The sequence below is a fragment of the Canis lupus genome, chromosome 29, assembly GCF_011100685.1.
Source record: "Canis lupus familiaris isolate Mischka breed German Shepherd chromosome 29, alternate assembly UU_Cfam_GSD_1.0, whole genome shotgun sequence".
Classification (NCBI taxonomy): domain Eukaryota; kingdom Metazoa; phylum Chordata; class Mammalia; order Carnivora; family Canidae; genus Canis; species Canis lupus.
In genome coordinates this window covers 33,647,848-33,675,794 of record NC_049250.1, presented here as the reverse complement: position 1 = coordinate 33,675,794, position 27,947 = coordinate 33,647,848, and the positions used below count along the sequence as shown (strand labels likewise).

General features: G+C 34.9%; 1 protein-coding gene and 1 long non-coding RNA gene across 18 annotated transcripts in view; one reads left to right on the top strand and one right to left on the bottom strand.

The window, feature by feature from the left end:
* Nucleotides 1–27,947, bottom strand: part of CNBD1 (cyclic nucleotide binding domain containing 1) — a 531,845-nt gene that overhangs the window by 492,844 nt on the left and 11,054 nt on the right. Inside the window, exon 1 of one of the 16 annotated variants that reach the window (XR_005381188.1) lies at nucleotides 667–1,280. The exons of 7 other annotated variants lie outside the window; for them this stretch is intronic. Coding sequence is in view for 6 of the 9 variants with exons in the window: in XM_038579683.1 (XP_038435611.1) it covers nucleotides 667–827 (161 nt within the window). In the remaining 3 variants the exon portion in view is untranslated. Of the gene's footprint in view, nucleotides 1–666; nucleotides 1,433–27,947 lie in introns of those variants that run through there. 8 more of the 16 variants (XM_038579696.1, XM_038579684.1, XM_038579683.1 and 5 more) reach the window with 8 other exon arrangements.
* Nucleotides 905–27,439, top strand: LOC111093149. 2 transcript variants are annotated; one of them, XR_005381190.1, is made up of 4 exons: nucleotides 905–1,032; nucleotides 8,743–8,791; nucleotides 26,993–27,068; nucleotides 27,323–27,439. It is a non-coding gene; the product is annotated as an uncharacterized LOC111093149 (long non-coding RNA). The 2 variants fall into 2 exon arrangements; XR_005381189.1 differs by lacking the exons at nucleotides 905–1,032; nucleotides 8,743–8,791 and having other exon boundaries at nucleotides 26,922–27,068.

Genomic DNA, 27,947 nt, shown 5'->3' with positions numbered 1-27,947 from the left:
AGTCAGTATACTGGTGATCAAATAATAGATTTTTAGATATCTATGACAAGAAATCTTGAGAAAAAAATGTTCTGGGTATAGACTAACTATTAAAATAATAAAATACTGTCACTGTATAAACTTCAAAATATTTAACTCTATATTTAACTCTATAATTCCTATGATATTATAAATCAAAAACTACAAAATAAAAATAAAATGGAATAGGAACAAATTTCAGCAGAAGATAATGGACATTATCTTTTTTTTTTCCTTGAAAATTTTAATGAGAATTCCCCTACTGAAAATTAAGTATTAATTAGTTCACAAAGGGTAGGGCAGTAAGACTGACACTGGGTAGGCAATAGAAGACATGTCAGAAACAGGGTTTGATTACTGGTGAGCCATGTGATCTTCCTAAGCCTTTGTTTTCTTTTCTCATTAAAAGTATTCCTTATTTGAAGTTCTGAAAGTTCCTAAAGATTCTCAAAGTAAAATATTTGAAATCTAGAGAACTGAAATGACTTCAGAGCAACAAAGCAGGATTTGCATAGGTTTTTTCCATCTCACTACTCTGTCAAAAAGATTCTTCGTCTCTCTACAAATTCACAAGTGCCCCCTATTCATTATATCTGGGGTAAATCCCACTGAAAACAATGACAAACCCTTGACATATTTCTCACTCACTTGGTAAACTGCGAAGTGGAGGAGGAGGCACATTGTTTATAGCTATCATATGAGACAAAATAGCTGCTGGAAGAGAAGACAAAGACATCTTGATGGCTCAAAAGCAGCTGATCAGATGCTAGTTGAGAGGCAAACAATCCTTCTTTGCCTTGAGACATCATAAAGCAGAACTCTCAAGGTACTCCCTGATAGGCTGAATACTACGGAACCTTCATGTTCACAGTTCTTACACAGTGCACAGCATTTCCAAGAGTTAAATATAGACCAGGAAGAGCTAGATCTTAGTCCTAGTCCAGTGGAATTTATGAAGGGGGTTTTGTGACCTATAAGGAGTGTAAGAATGAAGAAGGAAATTCTACAACGCAGGTATAGCAGAATCAACAGCACACAAGTCCAGATTAAATAAAGAATTCATTTCATTAGTCATTCATAGTCCAAAGCCCTTTCTCTGCCTACTAAATGTTTACAATAGGTATTAGAGACCCTATTTGTGGCAGCACCAATAGAATATTTATACTGCTCTCTATGGCTACATATATAGGGTAAAACATCTCCTCTAATTATATACCAGTAACTCAACCCTGCTTATATGTAACCATATTCTACTGGAATATGGCATATGTTTTGGTTATTTTCTGCTGCTTCACAATACTTAGGGCTCATTTCAATGACTAGGGTTTAGAGACCTAATTAAAGCATTTTTTTTTATTCTATGTTATCTCCCAGGCCTTTAAAAATATTTTCCTGAAAAATATAAATAAATAAATAAAAATAAAAATAAATAAAAGTATTTTCCTGGTGTCCTACTATAATAATAGATGAAAGGACTGTGACTGACTACTTGAATGGGAACCATTTATTGACCAACTTCATCTAGGAAACATTAATAACCAGAATTGAAAACTTGAGTTTTACTACAAAAGTAACACATTTATCTTGCAACAGTTCCTTTTAAATTGTATCTGTACAAAATAAATACAGTATCTCCATAATAAACTTACCTCACCATAACTTTTCAATCAATACATTTTCCCTGTCTCCAGTTTTATAAACTCTGGATTCGCTATAGACTCAAATCAGTTGAGTCTTATCACTGCTTTTCATTTTTTATTTCTTTTATACTAGTCAAGTATCTTCACCTGCATAACTCCTATCACAGAATAGTACCTTGACATCTCAAGTGTACCCCCTTGGTAATACCTACAGTCTTCATTTGACAGACTATTCCATATCTATTCTCTTCCCAGTCTCACTTAAAACAAAGAACCAATACCTCTTCACAGAAGTTAATTACAAAGTGCTCTTGCATTTTTCATGGATTTTGAACAGATGGGACTCTATTAGATGATTTCTTTTCCTTTGACAAGTAGTTTTGATCAAACAAATCAAAGAAAGAAAGTTCATGATGATCAATTTCCTCTCTGATTCTAATTTTATCAATTCTCATTTTTATTTTCTAGTTTTTTTCCCTTTTCTAAATTTTCACCTTTTCTTTTTTCTTTTCTGTATTTCCTATATAAAAAAGCATATAGCAGTGACACCTACATATCACAGTAATTTCACATCAAACTCAACTTTGCTTTAAACAAAAGAAAATATGAATAGTTGACAATGCAATAAAATAAGAACATTAAGGAGGAAACAGGAAAACAAACAAAAGAATCTCACTTAATTTTATCTAAGTTTATATGATCTTCATAATTTTGTGTATTTGCTAGTATCTGCTAGTATATGTTCCAAAAGAATCCATCAAATCACAAATGCAGCTCCTCCAAATGTTTTTGATTAGTCCTCCCAATGTATTCTGGGTCCTCTTAAGATTCATTCTAAGAACAATAACATAATCACATAATCACATGATTTGTATTTGATGGAAAGATGTATTAAGTTGTTTGTCAATGCCTGGAAATTCTTCATAAATAGAATCACTTCTCAAACACCTATTTGTAAAATTATCTTGGGCAAGTCACTTAATTTGCCTTAGTTTCAATATCTTAATCTATACATTCAATAAAATAATATAATGATAGATACATCAATAAAAACATTATAATACACACATACAGTCTATATATGTAATAACAATGTATCATACAAACATTATGAAGATTAAGTTAAAAATTAATCTAAAGAGGCATGCCAAAAAAAAATAAAATTAAATAAAAAAATAAAGAGGGATGCCTGGGTGGCTTAGTTGGTTCAGCATCTACCTTTGGCTCAGGTCATGATCTCAGGGCCCTGGGACAGAGCCTCCATCACCACTGCCCTCTCAGGCTCTCTGCTCATTATCAAGTCGGCTTCCCCCTCTCCCTCTCCCTCTCCCTCTGTGCTTCTCTCTCCCTCAAATAAATAAATAAAACCTTAAAAAATTAATCTAAAGATCCTAGCACAGTTTCTAAATATAGTACTCAATTATAATTTTATTAGTAATAATAATAATAGTAATATTGTTGAGGTAAACTTGAGAAATTCACATTCACTAAATTCTTTTTAAATACTTCACTTTTTCATAATAGTACTTTTCATATGGGTTCACTCACTCCATCTATATAGTCAGCACTAGTATATTACAGATTTATTGTCCATGATATTCCTTAGGCATTGATCCAGTAATACAAAAAATAGTAATAAATAATAACAAAATTTACCATAATTTTCTATACATGCCTAACACTTCCAAATAAATTAATTCCAAAAAATGCTTCAATTAAAATTAAAACAATTGTTTTAGTTCACATATTTATGTTTAAAAATATAATCATCAATTGTAATAGCATTGTATGGTGACAGACAGTATCTACACTTATGGTGAACATATAGAGATGTTGAATCACTATGTTGTATACCTAAAACTAATGTAACATTGTGTGTCAACTACACTCCAGGGAAAAAGTTTAATTATTTAAAAATATATATAATATCAGAACATTTATATAAATTTAAACTGATTAGATCAAATCTGATTTATAAAAAGTTACACATTATATTATTGGCCAATATGTTCTTTGAAAAGACAGTCCATAAATTTCAAGTACACATGACTATAGTAACTCCAAATCAAAGTAAATTATATATGTATTATAGACATTCACATGAATAACTAAAAATAATATCCAAATTGGGGCACCTGGGTGGCTCAGTCATTTAATTGTCTGACTCTTGATTTTGGCTCAGGTCATGAACTCAGGGTCAAGAGATCCAACTCTGTGTTGTGCTCCACACTGAATGCGGAATGTGCTTAAGATTCTCTCTCCATCTGCCCCTCCTTCCCCACACCCTACTTATCCCTCACTTGCATGTGTTCTCTCTCAAAAAATAATATCCAAATTAACCAAAATGTACATAATCTATATATAATTTTATATAAATAAAAGTTTATAAGAAATTAATTAAAAGGTACAATAGTTATATATGCATATATGGACATTTGGATGTTCATTTGTACTGCTTAGTTCCAAATATGCCAAGTTGCTTACAGAAAATGAAGAGCCAGTACATAAATACTGTCATTACCTTCTAACTTTAACAAATTTTTTTGTTTCATTGATTCTAAATTGCTCCAAAGTTTAATTTTTATGTCCTACTAGTTTCATTGTGAGATTTATAAACAACTCAAGCTACAGTTTATCAATATATTTAAAGAAATAAATTTTCCAGATCCAATTGACAATGATATACTAGTGTACACATATTTGAGTATCTATCTATAATATATAAATAATAGACTATCTATAATCAAAAAATCTTCCTGTTTTTTATTCATATCAGTTTTTTACCAATGTGGCCTAAGCAATAGTATATTCATGTGCAAATATTCATAGCACATGCCACAGATACACATATTCTTTGCATACCGAATCTAAATCACACACACACACACACACACACAAAGATTTTCTATTTGAGTTATTTATTTACCTGAAGAAGGGACCAAGTTTCTCAACAGATATAGCTATACACATTTGTATAATTTGTTGATTTAGAGTTAACGATAGTTTTTCCTGAACTGCAGTAATCACTGCACTTGTGAACTAAGATCTATTTTCAGTGTTTCATTCCAGTATAATGTATTTGTGATCTTGTTTATTTAGAAAAAAAGATGTCAAATTAGGATAATGTTGCATAATTTAATAGAAGATCTCAGAGGATTTACCAAAACAATTCCCCTATTGATCTAGAGATTCACAAGTATAACATATGCTATATCCAAATAGCTTTATTGGGTGATGGTAATTAGTCACAATCCCAATACTTCTGTACCTGTTTAGATCAGGCATGTAACTCTTTAAATGTCAAAGTCTAGAAAGCTAAATAAATAAGGGACACCTGGATGGCTCAGCGGTTGAGCATCTGCCCTCAGCTCAGGGCATAGTTCCCAAGTCCCAGGACGGAGTCCCACATTAGGCTCCCCTCAAGGAATCTGCTTCTCCCTCTGCCTGTGTCTCTGCCTCTCTCTGTGTGTCTGTCATGAATAAATTTTTAAAATCTTAAAAAAAAAACAAATAAATAAGATTTCTTAAAATAAATAAATAAATTCCAGTTATTAACATATAGTGTAATATTAGTTTTAGGTGTACAATATAGTGATTCAACAACCAGTGCTTATCACAAGTGCTCTCCTTAATCCCATCACCTATTTAACACATCACCCCACCCACCTCATCTCTGGTAACCATCAGTTTATTCTCTATAGTTAAGTGTCTGTTTCTTGTTTCTCCTCTTTTTTCTTTTTTTCTCTTTGCTCATTTTCTCTGTCTCTCAAATTCCATATATGAATGAAATCACATGCATCCTGGAGATAATGTTTTACAATGCTTAATAACCATGCCTTAAACATGTAAGTGGTAGATGTGATTAGGTATTATCAGTAGCAACCATGACAGCAACAATCGTAGTATTTGCTCCCTCAACTAATAAATTTGCTGTTAATTTAGGTAGAATCCACTACCTAATTTGAATGCCAATTTGAGCATGTCATCGTTATACTAATATTAAAAACAGAACATATACTTTCAGCTCCTTATCTTTGTGTTCCCCAATTCTGGTAAATATTGGCACACAATAATAATCATGCACACTGACACATTCTTTTTTTTTAAATGTAGCCCAATCTTATTCCAAACTACACATATTGTTTTGTCAATGAATGATGTAAATCATGTTGAAAATGTAAGGATAAACCAAATCACATCTAATAGTTACATCTCTTCTAATACAGGCTTTTTCTAGTTTATGCCTTAATGACTCATGTCACATGATCCTTTATAAAGCCAAAGGGTTCTGCATCCATTTGCACATCATAACATTTCCACATGAGAAAGGCAAGTAGTTATTTTCAAATGAGGAAACTGGGGAATAGTGAGGATAAGTGATTTGTCCAAAACTACATAGTTGCACAATGGCTTAGAATCTTAATCAGGTTTGTTTCAGAGCTGGAACTCTGAAGCTAGTGGAACATAAATTGAAGAAGACAAGATGAGGGAAGGGGACTAAGTAGGGGGCTGTTGGATTTGTTCAGGAGACTAATGAGGGCAAGACAATAGGGAAAGAAAAGGGAAAATGATGAGCAACAGAGCCTGTAGAAAAGAATAAATTACTGAATTTCTAGGATTCATGTTTAACATTGGGGTAGATGCAACTACACTAACCAAAATAGACACCAAAAGATATGACAATGCTGATAATAAAAATAATAATAACATAGCCAACATTTAATGGGCATTTTTTTGCAATGCATCAATTTGGATACCACACATATCTATCTCTCACAATCCCAGGTAGTAGATACAATTTATTAGGCCCATTTTATAGATAAGAAAAGTGAGGTACATGGAGGTAATTAGTTTAAGAAGATCATAAAGAGCAGAGCAGGTCTTACTTTTAACCTATAGCAAAAGAACCTGAGAAGCTGGACCTGAAAAGGAATTCTTAGAAGTTTGTGAAAGAATGAATAGATTAGGAAAAGATAACACATGGGATATCTGCTCCCCTCACCTTCCTCAAAATGATTAACCTGTACTTTATCTAGGAATCCTGTTTTCTCTGTCCATGTCCTTCAGAAAATACCTAAAGAATTTTGGGATCTCATTTATACATATGAATGTCATTTAAATATAGAAATCACTATTAAGATGAATCCAGATGCAATTTGATTTTTTAAAATTGAGGATATTTCTCAACAGGTATGATAACAAATGCTCTCTTAAAACATACACTTGAACTATCTGTCTGAAGTGACTCTTAACAGTCTTAACCAACAGGACGAAAGTAAGACTTCACACCAGCCTTTTTTATAAGAAATATAAATATTCAGCAGGAAAGGCAGAGCATCTTAATATTGAAGGATGACTGTTTAAAATGATCAAGATGTTACTGACTGTTGATGATTGTAAATGAAAAACATCTTAAATGAAATCAACTGTTCAAGGAAATAATTAAACATTGTAACAACTATGTAGTCTGGAAAACTACTGAGATCAGAAATTCTTGTCAGACTTAATACTATTAGCAATTCCTATGGTGGCTTTTAAATAAAATTATTTATATCACAAAACTTTAAAAATATCTTTTTACTGACTTTGAAACCTTTTCCCTTTATAGGCACTCACAAACAGATGGAGTCTCCTTATTGAAGATAGACTTTTCCTAAATAAAGGGTACAAAATGTTTACGTTACCAAGAATTTTAACCAGAATAGCATGATAAAATATTCACTTTACTAGATTATGAAATGCCCTAGTATTTAATGTCTGTCCAAAATTCACTCTGAAGTCACAAACCCATTTGTGCTTCACTTATTACAAAATTTGTTGTTTATTTATCAAAGTTTACCTCAATAATATGGTGAATAAAAGCCAATTCATAGCATTTCTGTTCAAATTTCTATTCTCACAAGAGTAAGAATTAATTGACTGACATCTATGGACTACATTTCAATTTCCAAGCCAAGTGATTTCCATGCTTTATTTTCTATTTAATTTGATCTCTGTGAAAGTCTATGAAGCAGAAACTGATACTACTCCCATTTTACAGATTTGGAAACAGTCTTGGTAATGATAAATAATTTCCCAGGTCTTCCAGCCATGAAAATGCATCTCAGGATACATTCTCTGGCTGACTCTGCAGCCTGTTGTTTCAGCATCCACTCAAGCAAAGGAAAACATGATCAACAATCATTTGCCCAGACCTATTTTATTTTTTAAAAGATTTATTTATTTTAGGAGGGAGAGCACAGGCAGGAGGGGCAAACAGAGAAGGAAAGATGTTATACTATATGTTAGCAAATAGAACTTCAATAAAATATATATATGCATATACTTTTAAAAAAGCAATAATCTCAAGCTGACTCCACATTCACAACAGAGCCCAAGGAAAGGCTTGATCTCATGATGCTGAGATCATGACCTGAGCTGAAACTAAGTCGCAGGCTCAGTGGTCTATGCCACCCAGGTGCCCCTCAGGCCTATTTTAAATGTTAATGCCACTTGTTAGAAAGAAGCTCCTATTTAAGCAAGTAAGTGTTCTTAACAAAAATGTGCATTACACAATTGTTCTTGCATGCTGTGAATACTCACTGGCATAGTTTCTAAGATGCACAATCTATTTGTTCTCTTGACTTTTTCCAGGTACATTAGTTTGAATTCACAACATTTTGCTCTGCAGGTGCTCAAAATTCATTTAAAAGTACAGTACCCACCTTAAATGCGGAAAGACATAAACCATGTCTCCCTTATCTAAAAGAAAAAAAAAGTCCCTTTCTCTTTCTTCCTTTCTTGCAATTTCTTTAGTATGACTTTAATATTCTCAAAGATTAACTTGACTATATTCACAGCAGCCTAGAGAAACACTAAAAGAGTCAAACAGGTATGCATGGCACATGATTCCTTGTCCAATCATGCTCATTCCTTGCACAGTTTTACCTTCTGGCTTGTGGGATTATGAGGCCAGAGAAGTAAAATATGGACATAGCAACATTCATAGAGCCTGTAAACAGCATGAAGCATATTCTCCCTCTTGGGGTGAACTTATTGTGCACCTTTTGTTTCCTGAACACGATTCTCCTTTTTACTTGTACAGGAGACAGAATTGGACTCACTACATCCAATCTAGGCTCAACTTTCTAAAGGTAAGATAATGAATCAGAAAAGGAGTCACAATTGAAGCCCAAATCACAAATTCTTTGCCTAGCTAAATTCTCCCTCCCAGTTGGTGTCCCTTCCCTCACTTATTTAAGAAGTGAATATTATTTCCCTCTTTACCCAGCAACTTGCAGTGCTTCTCAGTTTACCACACCTTAAGTGACTTTTATGGAGATATGCCATTCATAACACTAAATGAGCCACTAGTCATCTTGATTTTTTTTTTTCTAATGTAATCTCATTGTCATTTAGGTTTGACATTTCAGAGACTTGAACTTCAATGTGCTGTACTATTCAAAGTTGCCTGGGGACAGGTGCTGAGCTGTGCTTTTCCCCAGTGATCCAAAGAACATTATTCTTCTTTCTTTATTGCTCCAGTCTTCCAATCTACACTTCCACAAATCACTATAATTTGCACCACACAGTACACTATCTGCACGAGGTGTCCTGTAGCAACTTCTGAAATGGCCTATAATATTATAAATCATTGTACCATTTTGGCATAAAATGTTACTTAGGTAAATATCCATTGTTGTGCATTTTTTCTCTATAGAACTATTAGTCACATTTTATCGTTCAGAAAGAAAGCTTGTTACCAGTCATATTTTTCCAAGTTTTGTTGTTGTTTGGAGACTGCTGTTGTTTAAAATAACATTTTAGTGCTTACTAGACACAATGTCTTTGAACAAAAACAGGTACATATGCATTCATACATTACTAAACTGTAGTTCACATGAAAGACAGTTGATGTCCATTTGAATATTTTTATTAATCATTATTTTGTTACACAGTATCTGTAACAGTACAGATTTACAGACAATGACAAATGGCTTAGTTGAAGCAAATCCCTGACTTTACTAGGTCAAATACAAGAGAAGAACAACTATGCAGCAAAACCTGGCTGAAACACAGCTTTGGATCACATCAATTCTGATGCTTTATCTATTTTTTGTGATATATCAAATTGTCCTTCAAAATTGTGCATGATTCACTTTTTTGATGGGTTGGATCAAAAAAAAAAATCCTACAAGTTTTTCAGAGCTTGAACAGTTCTTTCTTCTATCAACTGCATCAGTCAGGGCTTGATCAGAAAAGCAGAACTATTAGAAAATATATGAAATAAGGAATTTATTATAGAGATTTGAGCTTACACAGCACACAATATAAACCCATCTCATCAACTCATTGCTCACCTTTTAACTTATCTGATTTCCATTTTTCCTCTAGTCCCCTGAAAGTATTAAGAGAAACTACCAAATCACCATGAAAGATACACTCAAGAGAACAGAGCAACAATATGGTTCAAAATGGTATGTTGATACCAACTCCAGGATAGTTCTTTCGAGCTTTCAAAAAGTAGTCACAAAAATTCCATAAAAGACAAAATGTATAATATTGGATCTTAAAATTGATAGATAATATAATGACAAAATCTGGAAGAACTCTATGAAATTTTAAAGCATATGGAGTAGAACTGATGAGAATCCACCTGTAATGGGTTGAAAAATGTCCCCCCAAAATGATATGTTTAAGTCTGTTAAAATAATCAAAAAAGAACAATTTAGTTGATCTAAGCAAATTTTATTTCACACTTCATGAAGCAAGAAGTCTCCATTCTCAAGAGTCCAGAAAACTGCAAAGCAAGGGACAGGGCTGCAGTTTTTATAGAAGACAATAATCAGAGAACAAGGAAAGAGTATTTGGCTTTAGTTGATTGGCTGGAATTGTACATCTGACCTTATTTAGAACAGGAAATCATCACTGATTCTTGGCAACCAACCAGGGATTGGCTTGTTGGATATACTGTGTTTCTGGTCTTAGGTACATGAGTTATCTAAGTTTCAGTTTGCTGATGTGGTACCCAGGGCCTCATCCTGGGCCTAGAAATTTATTTCAACAAATCCTAACTCCTAGTACCTCAAAATATGGCCTTATTTGTAAACAGAGTCTTTACAGAGATAGTCAAGTTAAGAGAGGTCATCAGGGTGGGTTCTAATTTTGTATGACTGGTACTCTTATAAAAAGGGGGATTTGGGACATTCAGAGAGAGAAAACACAAGAAGCCATATGACTGGAATGATGCATATGCAAGCCAAGGAATGTTAAGAATTGCCAAAAGCTAGAAGAAGCAAGGAAGGATTCTCCCATAGAGTCATCAGAGAGGACACAGCCCTGCCAATACTTGATTTTGTAAGTCTAGCCTCTGGAACTGTGTGAGACAATAAATTTCTGTTATTGTAAGCCACCCAATTGTTGGTCTTTAGAACAGCAGCCTTAGGAAACTAATGCACTACTCATGCTTCACCACACAACAGAGTTCATAAATATGGTTTTAGATAAACCTTTTTTAAAAAAATGTATTCTTCATCCCTGGATGCCATGTAAAGTGCACTAAAAGCACCCATGGGCACCTATCCCCAGCCTTACAAATTCCTTCAGGTTTGCCTTTCACATGTGTGCTCTAATAGCCCTGTTCATCAGTTCAACACTCACTCTCTCTCTCTCTCTCTCTCTTTTTTTTTTTTTTTCCAAATTGGTTCCCAATCTCAATTTGGCTCCTTTCACAAGAAGCTTAATTCTGGACTCTCTCCCCCTCAGCCTCATTCCCTCTATGAAAAGCATGCCACGCAGAGTGGTCCACTGACTCTATGAACCATAGCAACTCATTCTTGCCGCCCCTCACTTTGCCCACAGCCAGATCACAAAACAGTATCATAAGATGATAGGAAGACTAATAATAATAATAATAAAATAACTAAGAATAAAATTTTCTAGATAACTGAACTTACACTCTTACAGACCAATTTTTTTTAATTCTCCACCATTTTGTTCCCAAATATAGATAGACAGATGATAAAATAACAGAAGCTGCTGAATAGATTTTTTTTTGGCTTGTTGATTCAGGATTATCATTAGGAACATCAATTTCACTATAATAGTGCCTTTAGAAACTATTAAGGTGTAAAATACTATTCGAACCTATTAAATGGACTCATTCTTTAACTTCAGAGAATTTTTTTCTGGTTTTAACATTTTAAAAGTTTTCTGTTGGTAATTTCTGGCATCTGTTACTGTGGCAACTTTTCTCCTTTAATTTGCTCCTCCTATCCGTGTCCAAGGATATCAGTTAAACTGACCCCAACAGCAGGTTTAATCTCAGCTACAGAGAAAGCTGCCTCTCCCAAGGTCATCTCTTTCCCATGGGAGCTCATGTCCAATGACACATATATAGGTAGATATGTGGAAAGACATACAGACATATGGATAGAAAGGTAGATGTATGTTTGTGTGTGTGAGAGAGAGATGATATACATCATTCCGGATGGTCGGTTGGTTATTTGGGAAGAGTTTGCCTAAATATCACAACTTTTGTTGTATTTAATTTTATTTGATGAAATCTATCTTTTCAAAACATTATTACTATTGTATGTTCTGAGTATACCATGTTGTTTTCTAAAATACTAAAAGCATAGTCTTATACATTTTATTTTTAAGTTTTTAATTATTAATTATATTTATTGTGATTTATATAAATGTGCTGCTCTTTGATTAAATAAGAACTAATTTTGCTTTTGACTTGACTGGCAATTTAAATACAAGGATTTCATCAAAGTTGGAATTTTATGTCAGCTGCTTCTTAGCAAATTCAAGTTATATATTTTTCTTCTTTTTTAAGATTTTTTTAAAATTTATATGAGACAGTGTGTGAGTGAGAGATAGAGTACAAGTTAGAGCATGTGTGCACACGATTGCGAGGGATGGGGGCAGAGGGAGAGGGAGAAGCAGACTCCTTGCTAAGCAGGGAGCCCAACTCAGGGCTCCATCCCAGGACCCTGAGTTCATGACCCAAGCCAAAGGCAGACACTTAACCAACTGAGCCACCTAGGTACCCCGAGTTATATATTTTCCTATTATGTCTTTTCAACCAGTAACTGGGGTTATGAAATTCATCTCTAAACTTGAGTGTATATCTTTCTTGGACAATTAAAATGTATTGTGTACTGAAAACTTGCTGTCTTCTACCTAGCCATGCTGTGGCTTCACAATGGAATGGAATAAAAGACTTGATACCCATCACTATTATCCTATTGCAATTCAAATGTTTTGAAATAAACTTCTCCAATATAATTTTTCTTAGTCAATGCTCAAAAAAAGTAGATCACTTGCTTTTACAAGTTCCATACACAATTGCACATAACTAGCTTCTGAAGTTTCTTGAGCATGATGATAATGATAATGATGGTCCTAAGTATTTTGAGAGAGCTCCATGGCAAGGAGAGAATAAGTGAAGTTGTATTACCATCAGTCATTGCTAAGAATCTACTACCAGAATATGAATCATTTAAAAATCTTTAAAAAATCCTCAATGTTATACTTGCTTATTTCATATTGAATTATACTTATTGAACAAAAGTCAAGTCTAAAACATGTTTGGAGCCCCAAATTTAGAATGTCATATCTATTTTTAAGTTTTAAAAGCAGATACTCAAGTGGAAAATATCATAAAGATTCTTCAAAGAAAATACTCCAGTGCAGCCTTGACTAAACATTGACAAAGACTGTCAAGCTGAACAGCTGACTGATGATGACCCTAGTTGAGATGTCTGTTCTCAGCTATATTTTCAAAAGCATCAAAGTCAATCTGCAGTCTCCTGGTAAATTGTCAAATCTGTCTGGAATTGTGGTTAGTTTCCAGCCATATCTGTCTATTCACGAAAAGTCGAAAAACAAACAAAAAATACAACAACAACAAAAAAAAACTTTGGCCTTTGAATTTGAGCTCTCATCAAGGAGAAGTCATTGTATATTTTTTCTTTCCTAAGAGCATTTGCCCTTTTAGTGAAGTGCCTAAATTACACTCTACAATAAAAGCAAATTTCAGAATGAGTTGAAAATGTTAGAACAGATACCTGAGACAACTAAGAATTCAACCAATATACAATTTTAAGTTAAAAGAGACATCTCATGAGACTTACAGTTTTAGAATTACTACTTATGGACCAATTGATGTAAGAGGCTTTGCAAAGCTCTTCAGCACCAGAATATTTCAAGTATAAAGATGTACCTAAGAGTACCTAACTTAGATTTGAAACTACACAGACAGGAAATAAATACTAACCCTGACAAATCATTTTCTTTTCCTCAGTTCAATTCGGGAAGCATTACAGCATGAGAGTCCTGAAATAAGGAGCAGAATAGTCATCAGCAATCCTACCTATGAGTGAAATAGAGGAATAAGAGAACTTGCAAGATAGGATGCTCACAAGGGAAGAAAGCCCAAACAAGAGCCTATAAAATAAAGATTCAACAAGTCAAAGAGAATTATTAACCAGTACAAGACACCCACAGCAAAAAAGGACCCAAGACTTCTAACATTACAACCAAGTTCACATCAGTCTCTGTGTACTTATATGTCAGCCCAACGGGGGCAGGCTCAAACGCTGACATGACTCCTGATCTTTTGTGCAAATGCAATACTGGAGAATACTTGATTTTATGATACTATCAATGGCTACTATTGGAATAAATGAAAAGATCCAAGGGAGTGATAGTTTGAATTACCTCTGGGTATCAGTTATATACATCACTTTAACTATGTGAACTCTCTTCTTTTGTATCATTTTCAGTGTTTGCAACACACAATTCTGATCTTAGAAGACAAAGTAGCTTTCTTCCAATTCCCAACAACATTCTTCACAGAGAGGCTTAAAGGTCGAGAATAACTTTGTTAAAACGGAGAAGCTATTATTAGTGTATGGTTAAGAATGTCACCAAAGAATCAGATAAGGGAAGTTTTTCTTAAGCTAATTACTGTATGATTGCTTTCATAGGTGTTTATCACAGAGAAACATAAATAAGCACCTGAGTTTCCAGAATAATGTGAATAAAAGATGTAACATCACTCTTTCCCACAAACAATCTTAGTCTCTATTAATATTTGTGCCTTTTAAAATTATAATCACACAACTTTTTCACAAAAACATAGGGAAAATGAAATCATCATTAAATTTTCAAGAAGTCATCACTACCTCCTCCTAAATACTTGAGTGTATGTAATCCTCACAATTACAATTGTTTTTTAGGTGATCTGGTGTTTTATGCCAAAAATTGAACTGCTAAAATAAACAGCCCTATGAAAGAAGTGATAGCAAATTTACAATCATTCTATTACTTTAAAATTGAAAGGTCCTTGGGTTTACTGGAATAGATGCTGGTTGTAAAATTCAGCTATGGCTTTAGAACAAATGACTGACCTAGTTGTTAACTGAAATCAGACAATTGGTTGATTAAAGCACGTAACTGAAATCAGAAAGAGTCAAAAGCAGATACGGTATGGAGACAAAGCTAGTACTGAAGTCAAGAGAACAGTATTTACTGCAACCCAAAGAACCAGAGAAGGTACAAAAAGGGCCACAGGAAAAATGTAGGGAAAAAAAAGAAAAAAAAAAAAAAAAAAAAAAAAAAGGTTGTTCTCTGGGAAAATAATCATTCTGAAATCATGAGCACAGTCCATGACCTTTATCTTTGGATGCCTAGGCCTAAATGGACTGATCCGCTCTTTCTCTGAAGGACCCTTAGGGGGACAAGAGAATCATTTCTAATCCTTTAAAGGCAGTTAGGGCCACATTATCTTGCCTAAATTTTGGAGAATATATTTTATTTCCTGTTCTGTCCCCAGTCCATGAAACAGTACCTGATATACAATAAACAATAAAAGTTTTTTCCTTATCACACCCAGAACTCATTAGAAGTATCTTTGCCTTCACGGGTTCAAAATTGTCAATGTGCCCTGATTAAATAATTCAGCATTAGCATTTAATGTATATATAACATGTTACAGTTTACGAAGTATTCACACCAATATTATCTCATTTGATCTTCACAGCCATTCTAAAGTAAATGTTAAATATAGTAATCATCCCATTGGTGTGAAAAACCGAGGTTTAGAGAGACTGACTTTTCTAAGACTATGTAGAGGAACTGGAATTAGAAATTAGAGGCTTGGGTTTAAGTGCTGTTCTCAGACATTCAAACCTAAAAAAAATTCCACTGATTTTCTGATTCTGGTGGCTGAGAAAGGAAAGCATATATCCAACCTCCTCTAAGTTTTCAAACATAGGCCACATCTTCAGCCCAATATAATACAATGCAAAGCACAAATAACATGCTTAGCAAATGGAACCAGAATGTTAATATAGGTATTTGCTAAAAAGAGTCAAAGGAAAATTAAAGATATGAATGAAATCTAAGATTAAAAAAATAAGATATGAATATACAACATGATTTCTAGAAAAAATGAGTGGGAGAGAAGAAAACAAGAGACTATATGCTAACTCAAGGTACAGAAATCCTACTTGTCAAAACCTACCTAATTTCCTGCTATTATATTCTTTATTACAACATGAAAAAGCTAGAGTATCAAAATTACCTATTTAAAGAACTGACTTAGGACAGCCCGGGTGGCTCAGCAGTTTAGCACCACCTTCACCCCAGGGCCAGATCCTGGAGACCTGGGATCAAGTCCCATGTACAGCTCCCTGCATGGAGCCTGCTTCTCCCTCTGCCTGTGTCTCTGCCTCTCTCTCCCTCTCTGTGTGTCTGTCATGAATAAATAAATAAAATCTTTAAAAAAACTGACTTATAAGTAAAAATTTGAAGACTATTTGACCAGAAATTTTAAAAAACTAAACTTTTTCTATTAGATTCTTTCTTTATGACTTCAAGTTCAAAGAGAAAACACTAGCAAAATGCTATATGAAGATGGTTATCTAAATTTCAGGACAAATTGAAATCTTTCATAAGAAGTATTTGGGCAATCTATTTAAGAGTTGTTTTTCTCTATCTAGCCCTATAAGATATTCAACAAAAATGTGTTCCAGGGCTCCAGGAGAAAAATAAATAGAGAGGTATGTCTATTTCAAAACAGGAAAGTTCTAATATCTCTCCTATTCCCAAACATATGGTCAAGTCCAGAGTATATTACACCTGTAATATCCCCACTGTCTTTGCTATTGGGTTAGAGTAGCAGCATCTATCTAAACATAGACCCAGACCATCTTTACCTAAACATTAGTTCTCTGAACAACTGAAACCCTGGCTGCCTTTCTCTAGGGCATTCTCAAAAACATCTACCTTGGGTAACATTACACACATGAAGATCCACCCTGGAGGCAAATGTGGAAACAGAGATACTCCCTTTGGTGGTTTATATACAAAAGATCACATTATAACTACATCCTTAACCAAAGTTTTTTTCTTACTGCTTTCATACACAGAAAGAAACTCCTCTTTTGCCAAGGCCATTCATATTTTTAATATCATTTGGATGGAGGGATAGCCATATGAAATTGATAATTTATCTATACCAGTGGCTGAAAATATGAAAAATATGCCTTTCCATACAGGGAAAGAAAAAGTATAATATGGTTAGTGTTTAAATTCAATTTTATTACAGATAATTCCATTATATTAAGGAAAGTTCTGAGTTTCTGCAGAAAATCTGCCGAAATGCTGGGTTTATTTATGATATATTCTCATTGCTCTTATATAACATAGCCAGGTAAATTTCTCAATTTGAATTCAGAATTTACTATGTGGGTCAATAAAAGACAAAGAATCCTTAAAAATCAAAGTTAATTCAAAATGTTAGTGTAACCTAGACACTGTTAATTCATCAATCCACTCTACTTTAAAATTCTTGTATTAAATCACTAAATTTTTTATCAATGACACATTCATTATGTATGATATATCCCTTTGTAACTAATCAAATTTATCCATTTACCTCCTGTTCCTTCCACTTGTAAAAATCTTTCCCTCTTTCAAAATAACCTAAGTGCCACATTTTTGCTTTGACATATTTTCCTCCTTTGCAGATACTTGTTTCTTATCATTTTCAATTTTCTTTATTTAATTGAACTATAATTAATATACTGTATTATATTAGTATCAGGTGTACAGTATAATGGTTCACTAATTCTATACATTACTCAGTGCTCATCATGATAATGTACTCTTTTGGGGAGGATGCAGCACAAACAGATGTTAAGATATTTATGCTATACTTGCTTGTATTGAGAAAAAAGTTCAAATATAACTCTTAGCATTTCACCACAGGACTAGAAAAAGAAGAAAACTGGCTGAAATTTAGTAGAGGAAGGAAATAACAAAGAAAAAGCAGAAATAAATAAAATAGACACCAGAATAAACAGTAACACTGAAAGTAATGACCAATTTTTCAAAAAAAAAAAAAAAAAAAACGAACAAAACTGGCAGTGCTTTAACTATATTAACTAAGTAAAAAAGAGAGAAGACTCAAAAACCAAGATGAGAAATGAAAGAGAAAACAATCCAACAGATAACTACAGATATGCATAGTATAACAGATTACTATAAACAATTATATACTAGCAAATCAGATAACTTAGAAAAAAACAGATAATTCCTTAAAAAAAAAAAATCGAAGTTACCAAAATTGAATTATGAATCTTGAATCCAAGAAATAGAAAATATTTTTAAACCAATAACAAGAATTAAAGTTGAATTAGGAATCAAAAATCTCCCACCACAGAAAAGCTCAAGACTAATTACAAATTTCACTGGTGAATTCTACCAAACATTTAAAAAATAATTAATGACAATCTTTATTAAAATCTTACAAGTAATGGAATAGAGGGAACACATTCAAAATCATTCAATGAAGCCAGTATTACCCTGAGATCAAAGCTGGATAAAAAATACAAGAACGAAAAAAAGTCTAGTTTGTCTGATATAAGTATTGCTACTCCAGCTTTCTTTTGGCATCTATTTGCATGATAAATATTTCTCCACCCACTCACTTTCAAACTGCAGGTGTCTTCAGGTCTAAAACGAGTCTCTTGTAGGTGGCATAGAGATGGGTCTTATTTTTTTTTTTATCCATTCTGACATTTCATGTCTTTTGCTTGGAGCATTTAGTCCATTTACATTCAAAGGAATCATTGACAGCTATGTATTTGTTGCTATTTCATTACTTGTTTTGTCATTGTTTTTGGAGATTTTTTCTGATCCTTTCTTATCTGTCACTTTCAATCTCTTCTTCACACTCAGAGAGTCCCCCTTAATATTTCTTACATGGCTGGTTTAGTACTCATGAACCCCTTTAGTTTTTGTCTAGGAAAACTGTTATTCTGAATGATAGCCTTGCTGGATAGAGTATTCTTGGCTGCAGAATTTTCCCATTTAGCACATGCCATTCCCTTCTGGCTTGCCAAGTTTCTGTTAAGAAATCTCCAGGGAGCTTTATGGGCTTCCCCTTGTAAAATAAGGACTTATTTGTCTTGCTTCTTTTTTAATAAATTTTTTAAAACTTAATTCAATTAACATGTATTGTATTATTAATTTCAGGGATAGAGTTCAGTGATTCATCAGTCTTATATAATAACCAGTGCTCATTGTATCATGTACCCTCCTTATGTCTAACACCTAGTTACCCCATCCCCCAAACCCCCTATCCTCCAGCAACCTTCAGCTTGGAAAATATGATCAAAAGTTTGTCTCCCTCTCTGATTTTGTCTTGTTTTATTTTTCCCTCCCTTCCCCTATGATCCAGTTTTGTTTCTTAAGTTCCACATATATGAGATCATATGATAATCATCTTTCTCTGAGTGACCTATTTCACTTAGCATAAAACCCTCTGATTCCACCCATGTTGCTATAAATGGCATGATTTTATTTTTTGATGGCTGAGTAGTATTCTATTGCATATATATATACCACATATTTTTTAAACACTCATCTGTCAATGGATATCTGGACTCTTTCTATAGTTTGGCTCTTGTGGGCATTGCTATGAACATTGGGGTGCAGATGACCCTTCATATCACTACATTTGTATTTTGAGGGTAAATACCTAGTAGTGCAATTGCTGGGTCATAGGATAGCTCTATGTTTAACTTTTTGAGGAACCTCCATATTGTTTTCCAAAGTGGTTGCACCAGTACACATTTCTGCCAACAGTATAAGAGGGTTCCCCTTTCTCTGCATCCTTACCAATATTTGTCATTTCCTGACTTGTTAATTTTAGCCCTTCTAACTGGTGTGAGGTGGTATCTCATTGTGCTTTGATTTGTACTTCCCAGATGCTGAGTGATGTTGAGCACTTTTTCATGTGTCTGTTGGCCATTTGTATGTCTTCTATGGAGAAATGTCTATTCTTGTCTTCTGCCCATTTCTTGAATGGGTTATTTCTTCTTTGGGTGTTGAGTTTGATATGTTTTTATAGATTTTGGATACTAGTCCTTTATCTGATAAGACATTTGCAAATATGTTCTTCCCTTCTGTCAGTTATCTTTTGGCTTTGTCAACTGTTTCCTTTGCTAGGCAAAAGCTTTTTATTTTTATGAAATCCCATTAGTTCATTTTTGCCTTGGTTTCCCTTGATTTTGGAGATGTGTCTAGCAAGAAGTTGCTGTGGCCAAGGTCAAAGAGTTGCTGCCTGTGTTCTCCTCTAGGATTTTGGTGGATTTCTATCTCAAATTAAGGTCTTTCATTCATTTTGAATCTATTTTTGTGTAAGGTATAAGAAAATGGCCCAATTTCATTCTTCTGCATGTGACTGTCCAATCTGTCCAACACCATTTTTTGAAAAGACTTTTTTTAACGATTGTATTTATTCATGAGAGACAGAGAGAGAGGCAGAGACATAGGCAGAGGAGAAGCAGGCTCCATGCACGGAGCCTGATGTGGAACTCGATCCCAGGACTCCAGGATCACGCCCTGGGCTGAAGGCAGGTGCTAAACCACTGAGCCACCCAGGGATCCCCAAGACTATATTTTTCCATTGGATATTCTTTCCTGATTTGTTGAAGATTAGTTGACCACAGAGTTGAGGTCCCATTTCTGGGTTCTCTATTCATTCCATTGATCTATGTTTTTGTGCCAGTACCATACTATCTTGATGACTACAGCTTTGCAATAGAGCTTAAGTCTGGAATAATGATACTATCAGTTTTGGTTTTCTTTTTCAATATTCCTTTAGCTATTCAGGGTCTTTTCTGGCTCCATACAAATTTTAGGATTATTTGTTCTGCTCTGTGAAAAAAATTAATGGTATTTTGATAGGGATTGCATTGAGTGAACAGTTGCTCTAGGTAGCATAGACATTTTAACAATGTTTGTTCTTCCAATCCATGAGCATGAACATTTTTACATTTTTTTTGTGTGTGTATCCAATTTCTTTCATGAGTGTTCTAGTTTTCTGAGTATAGATCCTTTCCCTCTTTGGTTTATTCCTAGGCATCTTATGGTTTTGGGTGCAATTGTAAATGGGATCAACTCCTTAATTTCTTTCTTCTGTGTCATCGTTAGCATATAGATATGCAACTGATTTTTGTGCACTGATTTTATATCCTGCCACGTTGCTGAATTCCTGTATCAATTCTAGCAATTTGAGGTGGAGTCTTTGTGGATTTTCCACATAGAGTATCACGTCATCTGCAAAAAGTGAGAGTTTGACTTCTTTGCCAAATCAGTTGCCTTTTGTTTCTTTTGTTGTCTGGTTGCTGAGGCTAGGACTTCTAGTACTGTGTTTAACAACAGTGATGAGAGTGGACATTCCCGTCATGTTCCTGACCTTAGGGGAAAAGCCCTGATTTTCCTCAAAGAATGATATTCTATGTGGGCTTCTCATAGATGGCTTTTATGATATTGTTTCCTCTATCCTTATACTGTGAAGAGTCTTTTCTACATATTTTATTTATTTATTCATGAGACAGAGACAGAGATGCAGAGACACAGGCAGAGGGAGAAGCAGGCTCTATTCAGGGAACCATAACCCGGGACTCGATCCTGGGTCCCCAGGATCAGGCCCTGGGCTGAAGGCCGCACTACACCACTGAGCCACCTGGGCTGCCTTGTGAAGAGTTTTAATCAAGAATATATGCTGTACTTTAAAAAGTGCTTTTTCTGCATATATTGAGAGAATCATATAGTTCTTGTCCTTTTTGATTTGTGGATGTTGAACCACCCTTGCATAACAGGAATAAAGCCCATTGGGGCTGAATAATAATGATGAATAATCCTGTGTGTGTGTGTGTGTGTGTGTGTGAATAATCCTTTTAATGTACTGTTGGATCCTATTGACTAGTATCTTGGTGAGAATTTTTGCATCCATTTTCATTAGGGATATTGGTCTGAGATTATCCTTTTTGGTGGGGTCTCTGATTTTGGGATCAAGGTGGTCTCATAGAAAGAGTTTAGAAGTTTTCCTTTCATTTCTATTTCTATTCTGAAACAGCCTCAGAAGAATAGGTATTAATTCCTCTCTCAACATTTGGTAGAACACCCCTAGGAAGCCATCCAGCCCTGGATCCTTCTTTATTGGGAGATTTTTGATTACTCCTTTGGTTTTGGGTCTGTTCAAGTTTTCTATTTATTCCTGTTTCTGTTTTGATAGTTTATACATCTCTAGGAATGCAGTCATTTCCCCCAGGTTGCCTAATTTATTGACATATAGTTGTTCATAATATGTTCTTATATTTGGTTGTATTTCTTTGGTGTTGGTTGTGATCTCTTCTCTTTTCATTCATGATTTTATTTATTTGGGTCCTTTCTCTTTTCTTTTTGATAATTCTGGCTAGGGGTTTATTGATGTTATAATCAGAATGAGCTCCTGGTTTCGTTGATCTGTTGTATTATTCTTCTGGCTTCTATTTCATTGATCTCTGCTCTAGTCTTTGTTAATTCTCTTCCACTGCTGGGTTTAGTCTTTATTTGCTGTTCTTTCTCCAGCTCTTTTAGGTGTAATGTTAGGTTGTGTATTTGAGACCTTTCTTATTTCTTGAGATGGCTGGTATTACTATATATTTCCCTCTCAAGACAGCCTTTGCTGGATCCCAAAGGTTTTAAACAGTTGTGCTTTCATTTTCACTTGTTTCCACGAATTTTTTAAATTCTTCTTTAATCTCCTGTTTGACTTGGAATACCTGGGTGGCTCAGTGGCTAAGCATCTGCCTTCAGCCCAGGGTGTCATCCTGGAATCGAGTCCCACATCAGGCTCCCTGCATGGAGCCTGCTTCTCATTCTGCCTATGTCTCTTCTTCTCTCTGTCTCTCATGAATAAATAAAATCTTTAAAAAACCTTTTCTGATTGACTCATTAATTCTTTAGTAGAATGCTCTTTAACCTCCACGTATTTGCATTCTTTTCAAATGTCCTCTTGTGTTTAAGTTTCAAAGCATGTGGTCTGAAAATATGAAGGGAATGAACCCAATCTTTTGGTACTGGTTGAGACCTGATTTGTGACCCAGTATGTGATCTATTCTGGACAATATTCTATGCGCACTCAAAGAAGAATGTGTATTCTATTCCTTTAGGGTAGAATGCTCTGAATATATCTATGAAGTCCATCTTATCCAGTGTGTCATTCAAAGCTCCTGTTTCCTTGTTGATACTCTGCTTAGATTACCTGTCCATTGCAGGGAGTGGGGTGTTAAAGTCCCCTATTATATTATTATTAATGTGTTTACTTTGGTTAAAATCTAATTTGTCTGCTATAAGGATTGCTACCTCAGCTTTCTTTTGATGTCTATTAGCATAATAGATGGTTTTCCACCCCCCTCACATTAAATCTGGGAGTGTCTTTGGATGTAAAATGAGTCTTTTGCAGACAGCAAATTGATGAGTCTTGCATTTTTATCTAATCTGATACCCTGTGTCTTTTGATTGGGGCATTTAGCCCATTTACATTCAGAGTTAACTACCGAAAGATATGAATGTAGTGCCATTGTCAGTTTCTGACTTTACAGGTAATACAAGGGCTCTCTCTTCGCTTAAAGGATCCCCTTTAATACTTCTTGCAGAGCTGTTTTCATGATCACAAATTCTTTTAGTTTCTATTTGTCCTGGAAGCTTTTTTTCTTTCCTTCTATTTTGAATGACAGTCCTGCTGTAAAATGTATTCTCCGCTGCATATTTTCTCACTTAGCACCCTGAATATATCATGCCAGTCCTTTCTGGCCTGCCAGGTCTCTCTGTGGATAGGTCTGCTGCCAGTCCAATGTTTCTACCCTTATAGGTCATGGACCTCGTGTCCAAAGCTGCTTGCAGGATTTTCTCTTTGTCTCTGAGATTTGCAAGCTTCACTATTTTATGTGGAGGTGTTGATCTATTTTGAGTGGGGGGTGTCTCTGTACCTCCTGGACATGAATGCCTGTTTCCTGCCCCAGATTAGGGATGTTCTGAGCTATAGTTTGCTCCAATATACTTTCTGCTTCCCTGTTTCCTCTTCTTCTGGGATCCCAATTATTCTAATATTCAGCCTTGGCTAGGATAGAGACTGAAAAGCACTGCCCTGCTCCTGAAGAGAAGACAGGTAAACAACCCAGGGGCAGACAATATGGAAGTAGCTATCTGAAGAATGGCTGGGGTACACAGTGGGGAGATTATTCACTCTTCTGGGGGAGGGGTGTCTCTGAGAGGTAGCATTCATGGAGATACCTCTCCAGGGCCAAAGTAGCTGACTCATGCCATTTCCCTCACCCACCCCTAAACATAAACATAGAGCCACCAGCAGGAAGCAGGGGAGTACTGACACTGACTCTTTAACTTGCTTACACCAAGCCCCACTCCCCTGTGCTCTGATGAGACTGCCCTTCTCAGTCAAGCTTACCTCAGTCCCAGTACAGTGGGCCCCTCCTGCAGAAGACTAGCACAAGCACCTGCCCTCACCATGTCTCATGATCAGAGAGTTGTGCAGGGCCTCAGTTCTGGTGGACTTGGTGTCAGGTCTTATTTCACAAGCAGACCAGAGCACAACTAGCTAAAACTAGCCACATTCAGGCTAGGGACTAAACACTGCCCATAGTAGACAAGGAGAGCCTCTGCAGACCACTGGCCTGAAGGATAGAGAAACCAAACACAATAGCAAAGAGGTTGCATAGCACACCAGAGAAACTCCCTGAGGCACCAGGCCTTGGGTACTACATCATCTCTTCTTCATAAGGCCCATTATTTCAGGAGCAGGAGACATAACCGGCTTTTCTAACAGAAAGTAGTCAGAGACTTAGACAAAATGCCAAGATGGGGGAACTTACCCTAAATAAAAGAACTAGATAAGGCCAAAGTGAGAGATCTAAATGAAATAAATATACATAACATGCATGCCTGATGGAGAATTTAAAGCAACTATCATAAAGATACTCACAGGCTTGAGAAAAGAAGACCTCAGCGTGACCCTTCCTAAACATTTAGGTATGTCTCCATTGGGTTTCCATTGCATTTGCACAAAACTCCAACACAGACCTTATGATATTTCATCATATATACTTCTTGCTGCAGTACTAGACTAATTCCTCCTTAGGAATGGTACCTTATCATCAGCACCGATTATTTAACCTTGTATCTATTGACCAAAATATAATGCCTGGGACATATTAAGGACTCAATAAATGTCTACTAAATGATTAAATGGAACACAGTTAATCATTCAGCTGTTCTGAATTATATGTAGTCTTTCTATTATCCATTTGAAGCAGACTGAAATAAATCAGAAAGGAGACAGTTGTAAAAATTCTGAAGAAAAAAATCATTCTTCAACATATCTGAATAGTAGATTATTCCTTTAACATTCTTCCATAAGAATTGCTTTACAGGTTAAGTTAGGTATTTTTGAAGGCTTATTAGGTAATCAGTATTTTCTTCACTTTTCATAGGACCTGGTTTATTTAATTATTTACTCATACCTACTTATTCACAACTCATGAATATGAGTCAATAAATAAAACAACAATGTCCTATTGAGTAGAGTTCTTGGTATAAGCAATAGAAATAAATTCTAATTTAATATAAAAGTAAACGATGGGAAATATATTAGGAGGATCACAATGAAAAGTGTGCAGGAGCTAAGAGGCAAAAGAATAGGCAGCAGAAACCAAAAGAGCAGTTGTGAACATAAAATGTTCTGGTAACTACTTCACTATTACTCCAACTACTCTTCCCATTCTGGCATTACTTGCTTATGCTTTAAAGTTCTCCAGGTAGCCAATTGACTTAAGCTTAGGTTCATAAGCCCATTACTTAGCAGGGAGAGGGAAGTCCTCAATACTTCTGCTTTCATAGGGGGAGACTTACCAGTATTACCTCCCACCAAGACTACAGATGATGGAAGAGAAAATTCACAAAACAAAGGCAGGGTGCCATTAGGGAAGGAAATTGATGTTAGCCAGCCAGAAAAAAATTACAAATATTCCCCATAAATATGCATTATATTATATGCAACGCTGTCTCAAAAAGATGTCAAAGATGAACCAAATATGAACCCTGCCATTAAGAAACTTATAGTCCCTGAGGAACTAGTTGCTTTGGAATCACACTAGATCACTATATCCTGAAAAAATTAGGTCATTATATTGGATTGAACTGTATATAATTACCAATATTCAATCATTTTTCACATAAAAATGGCAATTTCACATGGGTAAACCTAAAACTCAGGCAAAACAAAAATAAACTATTAAATTATCAAATCCTGAGAGTTCATAGGCAGTTCATATTGTTTTTTTTTCCCATAACCATTCTTCTCAAAATTATAAAAGACATCATAAATTGAGTGTGTACTGAGTGTTTGACAGCACTAATCTCTTATTTACCCAAGCATTCACTTTTATTTCTTTTACCTAAGTACTAGGGTTTCAGTGGTACCTGTAGACTCAAAACAAAATAATTTTGGAGCATGTTTTATATTTGATATTATTAAAATGAGTACATTTTAATGGGTGAAAATAAACAGAAGAAAATAAAAAGTAGACTATATAGCCAATAGGATTCAGTATTAGCCTAAGGGAAAAAAATTTTATGACCACTATATAAGTAAATTGAATAGCTCTGAAGACAATTACCATGCAAAATGATTGTGCTAGATGCTCAAGTTAGACTAATTTATTCAGAAAAATAAGCAGGAAATATTTCTTTTCAAGAAAAATACGTAACTATAAATATCAGAACAAAGAGGAATCCAAATCACAAAAGTATTGTTGTATCAGGGATAGCAACCTTCTAAAATGTGTGCCAAAATTTCAAGCCTACTCTTCAGGTTCTTCAGGATCATGGAGAAGATGGTTACCATGCCAACTTATTGTAACAATGTTTCCATGCCAACTCAAATGATAACTAGTAAAAAGGGTGTTCTTTTTCCAATTTTCTCAAGATAGCTCCCTCAAGCAGTTGAACCTTATCAAGTGTGGCAAACTGGTACTTGAAGACGCCTGCCCTTCTCCAACCTCAGTGGTAAGAAAGGCCTTATCAGTTTGACTCTGATTAATTTAGATGGATGTATTTGATGCTATATAATTCTCTAATGTGACTCAGTGTCAAATTCACTGAGCTACAGAGTATCCTTGTGATTTGAAAGAATCAATGCACTTCTCATATACTTAATTTATTCTCAGAAACTTCAAATTGGGTGGGGGGATTCCAAAAATTTTATATATTCATGTATTGAGTTGTAAGTATTTTAAAGTATTGAATTTCTTCTTTTGCAGTATTTTAAGGAAAAACTTTGGGTTTGTGTCAAGAATCCCCAAGACCACACTTAGGCTTGATAATTTGCTGGAAAGATCACCAGACTCAGAAAAGCTATTAAACTTTCATTTATGGTCCATTATAGCAAAAAGATGCCAATTGAAATCAATGAAGGGAAAAAGGCAAATGGTGCAAACTCCAAGAGAAACCAGACACAAGTGTCCAGGTATGCTCTCTCAGTGGAATCACATGGATACATTCAATTCACCCAGCAGCAATGTGTGGCAACGTGTGCCAGATAGTGTCAACCAGGGAAGCTCACCTGAGCCTTGGAGTCCAAGGTTTTTAGTAGGGGCACTAACATAGGCATGTGGTACTTGCTTGCATGATTGACCTCAGCTACTTAGACTCTAGCCCCTTACAGAGCACAAACAAGTGTTTGTCATAAATTGCACTGTTTACATAAATTAGATGATCAAATTGTTACCTCAAGGACTAGGGCCTCAGGCATACAAAAACCACTTACCAGGCAAAATATTCCAAGGACTCAGAGTTCATCTCCCAAGAATTGATCAAGGATCAATCATAAAGACAAGCTTTTCTTCTGAATGTGCAGAATTTGGGTAACATGGGTCTGCTAAGTTA